At 42.0% G+C, this 8,330-nt stretch overlaps 1 protein-coding gene across 5 annotated transcripts in view; it reads right to left on the bottom strand.

Moving 5' to 3' along the window:
- Window positions 1-8,330, bottom strand: part of CATSPER3 (cation channel sperm associated 3) — a 59,631-nt gene that overhangs the window by 31,223 nt on the left and 20,078 nt on the right. For 4 of the 5 annotated variants that reach the window (XR_003092490.1, XR_003092487.1, XR_003092488.1 and 1 more), the window contains exons 2-4: window positions 3,987-4,220; window positions 2,431-2,624; window positions 451-604 (exon numbers count right to left, since the gene is read on the bottom strand). Coding sequence is in view for 1 of the 5 variants with exons in the window: in XM_025196035.1 (XP_025051820.1) it covers window positions 451-604; window positions 2,431-2,543 (267 nt within the window). In the remaining 4 variants the exon portion in view is untranslated. Of the gene's footprint in view, window positions 1-450; window positions 605-2,430; window positions 2,625-3,986; window positions 8,311-8,330 lie in introns of those variants that run through there. The other variant, XR_003092489.1, reaches the window with a different exon arrangement.

Raw genomic sequence — 8,330 nt, forward strand, 5'->3', positions numbered from 1 at the left:
AAAGCCTCTCTGAATCAGTGAGTCCCTAAGGTGCCATCTTGCCCACCTTCTGCCTGACTTCAGACTAATGCTGGTAAGTACCGCTGTGCTTTGTAGCATTGTGACGTTCATTCAAATCTGAAAGCTTGTCATCATGGAAATGGCGGGGGAGCATAGTCCCTTAATCCCATCCCAAAAGACTTTGTTACACATTGCCAGAGACCACCCTAAATCATTCTTTACACTATGTGCCCCACTAGATAATGGTTCCCATGACTAACACTTCCACCTTTCCAGGACAATAAGGAAATGCACATTTGCCACAGTTACAATTACCACTGCAACTGGAGCGAGCAGCAAATGCTAAAGCCCAGTAAATATTTCTGTAGCCCTGGTTCTGTAGCCCATGAAGATCTCCCCATTCTCACAAGTGGGGACATGTAACCACCCTTATATTCACCAGTTCCTTACCTCCAAAAACGTATGAGATTGAAACCTAATATTATAATCAGTCTCCATAGTTATGAACAGTGCATTGACCAAGACGGTGCTAATCATGATGACTCTCAGCATGGGATTCTGCAGCAATTTGGATAAATATGCACAAAATTCTGCATCTTGTCTCCTACCAAAAAAGAGGCAATAAAAGACAATAGAAATGTCAATGATTTCTAGGCCCATCAGGAGTTTAGCAAGCGGTGGGGCAGTTCTGCCTTCAGAAGAACAGGACCAGCACCTGGTGGATTCGGCCACCTTTCAATGTCCCGTCATTGACTGGAATGAGCAAATCCTGCATTCTGAATAGGACACGGCAAAACTCTGCAGATTGGGTAAAAATGAGCCCAAATGGTGCATCTGATTCAAACACTCCTACACAGGGGAAGAGCTAAATGTTGCTGCTCAGGACCACATCTCAGTCTTTTCATGACAATAGGGGTAACTTTTATGTAATGAAATCGTGCAACCACTGGTGTCTATATAGCCATTTCCATGTATTTTATTAAGGACTTTCCATAAGCTAGTTTTAAAACATGCAATTAAAGTAAGAAACCTCTGTTTTTTCAAGGGGTTGGCTCTCACTGAAAGTGTCTGAAACTGGGGTTGCCTGAACTGAAATACTACATCATTTGGGACAAGGAAGAAATCAGAGAAGAGGAGGCAGAACAGAAGTAGAGGAAAAAGGCCTGGCCACACTTGTTTCACTGAACTAACAGAAAGGACTGATGGGAGGGGCAGAGAGTTTCAGATAGTTACTGAAGTAATACGTTTTCATGGGTTTCTGCATGAAGAAAGAGAGTTCTGTAAAGATTTCTTTTGTGGGAAGCTGATATACGCTGTTTAAGGGTTTAATGGGCACAGTATGTTTTTGGGTACATAGTTGTTTTTGCAATATGAAAGTCTGGTAAATCAAGGATGCTCAATATGTGAAGCTTTGTAAGTGTGGGTAGGATAAGCATGTGTTTTAAAAACATTTGTAAAAGGTTCCCATCAACATTTCTGGCACCACGGGAGGGTGTTGGAGCTTGCTCCAACCTCTCCCAGTGCCGGCCTGGTATTGCAGTACAGTGCTTGCTCACTCCTGCGGGAAAAGCAGCCTGTTTTTTTTAAGGGCCACACAAAAAAAGAAAGAACAAAGTTCCCATCAGTATGTTTGCCCCATATGTGCCATGTACTTTATAGCCATGTTCAGTATTGGCTACATTTAATGAACTTTCTAGTTGGTTTCCATTACTAAGCACATACTGCTTTTAGCAGCAGTTCAAAGACAGACAATGTATTTAATGAGGTTTCCAAGTATGCAAATTTAAAGTGAGAAGTTCCCCCTCCCCCATGTCGACTGGGGGGGAAAACCTCATACTGTATTTTAGTAAATACAGTAGTACATTATTGCAGGTTTGGTTTTGTCTTTAAATTCCAATAAGTTCATTGAGTCCAATCCAAATCCCATTGAATTCTATGGAGGGAAACTCAACAACTCCAGTGATCCCTGGATCGGGTCCATTTTAAGTAGATTAAATAGTTCAAGGATGGATATACAACTCAAACCAGATACGAGTATTTGACTGATTCCAGTCAAACAGGAGAAGCCAAATAACTTTCAAAGAGGAATGCCCTCAGAGAAAGAAACCAATATTTTTATTTTACAGTTGTCCCCATTAGTACTTGCACTGTCCTAAGCACTGAGTTGAGGAAATCATTGGAAAGGCAAATAAGGCAAAAAGCATCCAGTACTTCATTTAAATGCATATTCAAGGACAGTTTATCTTGTTAAAATTTTGCAGCAGTCATCATTGGAAGTGATCTAAACATACAGTATAAAAATCCTCACCCTTCAATTTAAAACAAACATTGACCACATTCATTGCTCCAGTGACATCAGCATTACCTACAAGATAAATGTGGCTGCCTTAATTAAAACTTAAATCATCCATTACTGATACTGGCACTTACTTAAATAGTGCAAACAGCGAGTGTTTCACTTTGACCTCAGATGTGGACTTAAAAGTTTCAACAGGCAACCTGAGGGCAAGTCCCCTCTTATGAAACGATTCTGTAATCTCCATGGTCAGACTTGTAGATTTTTGTTTTCTCAAGTTAAGCCGCCTAGGTGGTCGTCCAGTTTCCTCTTAAGCAACTTCGAGAACCTGAGATGGAGGAAGTGGAAAGGGAACGCTCGGTTGATTGGAATGGCAAGGACTGCTTTATTGTGACATCACCACTTCGGAGGACACAGCCAGGTGTGGATGCGGTACCCATAAGCAGCTGGGACAAAGCGCTTGACAAGGAAAAGGCCATTAAGAAAACAGACATTACAGCTAGGTAGCAATCATCATTTATTATTCACCAAATATACTGAACTGGATTAACATTGCCAAGTGGCCTAGGTACAAAATGTGGCTTTTGTTGAAAGGTATATACAAACCTAAACATTAATAGAAATGTTTTTCAGCCAGCAAAATGCTCTTGTTTGAATTTAAAGAGATTTACCCAAGGGCAAGTTAAGCCAGAGGCATCGCAGTTTTGTGCCTCGGGTCCGGTCTCTTAAGGTCATGTCATTTTTTAAGGAAGACTGAAATTTTGGTGTAATAAAGAAAAAAAGCGCATAACCCCATGGGCATAGCAAAAAGTGAGCCCAGTGACCCTGCAGGCAACCTGAAATAATCACTCTCTGAGATATAAACTTGCCCAGGCATCTTAATAGGGTGTTAGCTCCAAAGACCTGCTGCATGGCGAGACCGAATCGATACCTCCCCCAACACAGAACTGTTCAACATGAGGCAGGGGTTAAAAAGGGCATTGACGGTCCATATACCCAAGCAGAGGTAAGTCAAGTTGAAGGATGTACCCTGGCATGCCTGTTGCCGCCTGTTACTCTCTAGGAGAGAAGGGCACGTCTGCAGCCATCCCCGAGAGGAGGCCCCCCTTCTTACCTAGGCAATCACCCTGCCCACAACCACATCAATGCTATTGGATAGAGCCATGTGTTGTGATGTGCACAGGCCCCTGAACCATTTTTCCCTATGGCTCCACCATACCATGGAAAACCAGAAGGCAGAAGTGACCAGAAGCACATGGGCTGTTACCTAATCCAGTTTCACTGACCCAGTCGAGAGGAAAAAGGCAAACCCCCAGCAGAAAGAGAGGAAAGCAGACAGTAACCCTTAATCATGTCAAATAACATGAGCAATGCAGACCAGACACTTTGCTCTTCATTCTGCTGTCACATATTATTTTCATCCTGACCATATGCCTTTCAAAGTCACAAGCGTTTGTAGGGGGCAGTGAAATTACATTCATTTTTACTGTTTATATTTTGTGGTGTGCCATGAAAGCAGAAGAAAGGCAAATATACTGCTGGACCCCTCCCAGGTCCTCTCTACAAGCCACAGAGCAACAAGTTTTGTCGAAACATTCATTATTGAGAAATGAGGAAAACCTCTTTGTATATGCAAAAAGATATGTGTGTGTTGCCGGGGGGGGTGTTAGTAGGACAGCAAAGCGCGTACCCAACGTCCAGTACAAGAGTGGTCCAACTCAAGCTGAACACCTTGCTGAATCCGACTGTGCAACGCTGAAGATGGCCAGAAACATTCTCCCATCTGCTCAGTTGGCTTCATTTTTCATCATCCTGTGTCTTCAAAAAGCAACCTTCATCTCTGCACACGGAAACTGCGCTAGACGAGAGCGCACTTGCATTTATACGTATTCGAGCTTTAAAGGCAGCTTCTTTATTCCTGCTCCTGGAAAAGGCAAAAAGGGCAGAACTAATAACTAGCAGTCTAGTGAACTCGAGGCAGCTCCCAGCAGATTTCACGTGCAAATCGCAGGGTGGGCAGCCATTTTTATGGGTGGAGTGTGACTGCCCCCGCCCCACACACACCTCTGATTGGCCAACAGGCCCCAGTAGCCCTGCTCCTCATTGCTGATTGGCTGCAAGGACCATCTGTCACATGGCCCCATGCCTTACCACCAATTGATGACGAGGAGGAAGGGCCATAAGATGGACAGCCGTTACAGCCAATTAGCAGTGGAGGGGGCAGCAGCCCCCCTCGTCTCTTCCCGCCCCACCACCCCCCTAGCGGGTTGCACAATCGAGCCACGAGGGCTGCTGGCTACCCAGAGGGAGCCAGCATTTTATTTTCAGTAAGTTTTGTTTTGTTTTTTTCTCCGGGAGCCCGCCCGCCCAAAGCACGGCGCCCACACTTTTTCACAGAACATGCCTGAAATCACGGTTTCTGCAAAAATCACAAAAACATGATTTCAGTAGGTCCCTACTAATGACAATGCATTTCTGCTGCTGTTACTGCAATACAGCACGTGCCCTGTTATCACGCAATCTCATGATCTTCACAGACACTACAGCTTTTCAGCAGATTTAGCCCTTATCAAATAACTGCGGGCAGGCATTATGGGGTTGCTGCCAAGTTTCATTTAGAAACTAACTTTATCACTATTCAAATCCTATAAATTAAAGGGCCCAATTCTGCAGGGTATTTCCTCTTAGTAGCACTGATTAGAAGCAAGGAATACATGTCAGGGGTATAAATGCAACTCAGTTACATTTATAGAAACAGTTACAACATTAGTCTTGTTTTGGTTTTTAACTTAGGGTTAAGTAATCAGCAATTAACTCAGTCAATATGTTGATACATACTAATTTGGACCCTCCATAAATATTTGTTCCAGGAGAAAGGTAGTTTTGGCTGCCTTTAAAATGCAGCTTAGAGTAAACCGCATATGTTTGTGTCCTAGAACAAACAACTGTGGCATGTTAAATCCAGCATGTACAAAGTGCTAACTAAATGGAGTCAGTTTGCAATCCTTTAGCTCAAGCTTAAAAATGACAGCACAGATGCATAAACTAAGCCAAGGCTGTGGAATTTTGAAAGAATCAAACTTTGAACCTAATTATGTTTGGTTTAATTAAAATTCGTGCTCTGGAAAGGCAAATTTTAACAGCAGAAAATGTTGGCAGGAGGAAATGAACAGGAAGATTACCCAACACAGATGCAAAGTTAGAGTACCTACATCTTAAATGGGAGTCTTAATTAAAAGGAATTATGTTTAGTCACCAAAATATGGAGGCTTTCTGAATATGACTGAATATAGAGGCAATGGAAACTTAAGACATCTTTATTCTATAGATTTTTCAAGTATTATGGAGGCTATTAGAGATGGTTTTGTTTGTAAAATTCCCTTTCCTAATTCAACCCTGCTTCATACAACAGATGGCTCCTCAGTTTAGCAGACAAACGTATAATGAGCCACAATTGCTCAACACTGAAGGGAAGACATAGGATGTATAGTTTTAGCAATGAGGCCTTTAAGTCCACTAGAACAACCTACATTGGGTTATAGCAGATTTTTAAGTTACTTGGGATCTTTAGCTGAAGCTTCTCCAGGACAGATACTTGATTCAATTAGAAATCATCACAGCATTCATTTTGCTATCAAGTCCAAGATGCCAAAATATCTGTATGGCATCATTAAGCATCTCATGACTTTTCCTCTTCAACTGACTGACAGACAAAATGCAACAGCCATCAGTGCATACACCCCAACCCTTGATACAATGCCCAAACAGAAAAAGGTTATTCTAAATTCAACCAGCTCTCGTCATCTCTCCCCAAGGAAGGTAAGATCATTCTTTCTGGTGATTTCAATGCTAGAGTAAGTAGAGACCCTGAGCTATGGAAAGAAAGACTTGGAAGGGATGGAGTGAGGAAAGGTGGAATTCTTCTCTGAAGCAAGACATTTATCATTGCATTAAAGCTGAAAACCAGAGGGTAATTTAAAAATGAAAGAACAAGGGGTGAGAGGACACACCACTGAAGAAACTATGCATGTTGTGGCTGTCTGAAAAATGTTGAATCTCTTTGTGCAAGAGAGATTCACATTTTTGCAGACAGCCACGGCATGCATAGTTTCTCCAGCACAACCACAGCTATCTATGGGCCACCACACAAGGAGCCACGCTCTGAGGTCCAAGAATGGAACAGCATTCTTTAAAAGCAGCTCCACCATCAACATACTGTGAAAGCAGCACTTTCAAGAGCTCCTGACCCAAAATTTTAATCGATTCAAAGACAATACCATCAATGTTGTTCCACAACACTCCTTTATGGACTACCTTGCAGACCTGCAAACTTACCAAGATGCCTGAAAGCCTTGAAAGCCATTAAGCAGATGAAGAACAACAAACACATGGAATACCAGCTGAAATTTATAAGCAAGTTAAAAAAAAAAAAAAAAGCTCTCTTACCAACTACACATCATTATTATGAAAATTTGGAAACATGAGCAGATTCCCAGTGATCTGAAAGATGCCAGAATAATTACTGTATTCAAGTAAGGAGGAAGATCAAATTGCAGCAGTAATTATGATATTGCATCCTGCCCATAGCTGGGAGGAGCCTCACCTGTATTCTCCTCAGTAAACTCACTTTCCTTGCTTAGAAGATACTACCAAATACCAATATGGTTTCAGTCCATTCAAAGGTACAATACATACAATATTTGCTAATAGACAGCTACAAAATGAGTGTTGCAAGTGACACTAAGATCTTTATATGGCTTTCATTGACAATGGCCTTTGATTCAATCAACAGAGAGGCCCTATGGAAGATCCTGATGAAATTTGGATGCCCGCCAAAATTTGTCCCATCATCAGTCTTCTTCACAGGGACAAGACAACCATCCTAAGCAGTGGCTTAGAAACAGACCCTTTTGCCATTGAAATTGAAGTCAAACAAGAATGGGCAACTGTACCAATACTCTTTTCCATCTATATCACAGCTATTCCACATTTCATTGCTGACAGATTTCCATCTGGAGTCACATCCAGTATTGCATGGACAGGAATCTCTAATATCAACCAGTTATGTTTCAAATCCAAGATAACCAACACCTCCGTTACTTATTTTCAATACACTAATGACTGTGTCATATGTTCCCACTCAGCTGAAGAGTTCCAGGTATTTCTTGATTTATATAAAATGCTTGGACTCTCTGCCAACTTCACAACAAAAGATAGTTTACTAACCCACTCCAAACCAACTAGTTGCCCCTCCTCATATTACAATTAGAGGGCAATCCTTGGAGGATGTTGAGCATTTCCCCTACGTGAGTAGCCACCTTTCCCCAAAAAGTAAAGAGACTACACTCAAAGGAATCATAGAGAAGGCTGGAAAGGACTTCTATAGGTCATCTAGTTCAGCTTCCTGCCTGAGACAGGTTCATCCCTAACCAAACCATCCTATACAAATCCATAATCTCTAACCTCTTAGTAAAAGTACCATCAGCCCTGACACACCACAAGACATAACCCTGGATAAAATCTATGAGTGCTGCCTTTGGACTTCTCTAAAATTGTGGCTTTGATGATCATAACATCAGGACCCAAATCAAGCATATCATCCCTAGCTTATGTGGGCATGAAACATGGAAGACAGATGTGAAAGCTTTGGAACATTACCATCAGCAATATCTTTGGAAAATCCTCCATTGGACGGACAGAAGAATGAATGCCAGTGTTCTGGCTCAAGCAAACACCAACAGCATTGAAGCCATGTTTATAGGGTACCAGCTCTATTGGACAGGACATGTCATAAGGTTTCCAGCTCCCAAGACTATACTCCTACTTCACCAATGGTCACCTCTCTAGAGGTGGGCAAAAGAAGAGATTCAAGAACACCCTGAAGGCCAATCTGAAAAAACGTGATATTAATATCAATACATGGAAAACTCAAGCACTGAATCATCCCCAATGGCATGATGTACAACAAAGCATCAATCACTTCATGCACACTCACCTCATTATGGAAGCAGATAGAGGAGACACAAAGGGAAAG

This window comes from Alligator sinensis, unplaced genomic scaffold (assembly GCF_000455745.1).
Source record: "Alligator sinensis unplaced genomic scaffold, ASM45574v1 scaffold111_1, whole genome shotgun sequence".
Lineage (NCBI taxonomy): Eukaryota > Metazoa > Chordata > Crocodylia > Alligatoridae > Alligator > Alligator sinensis.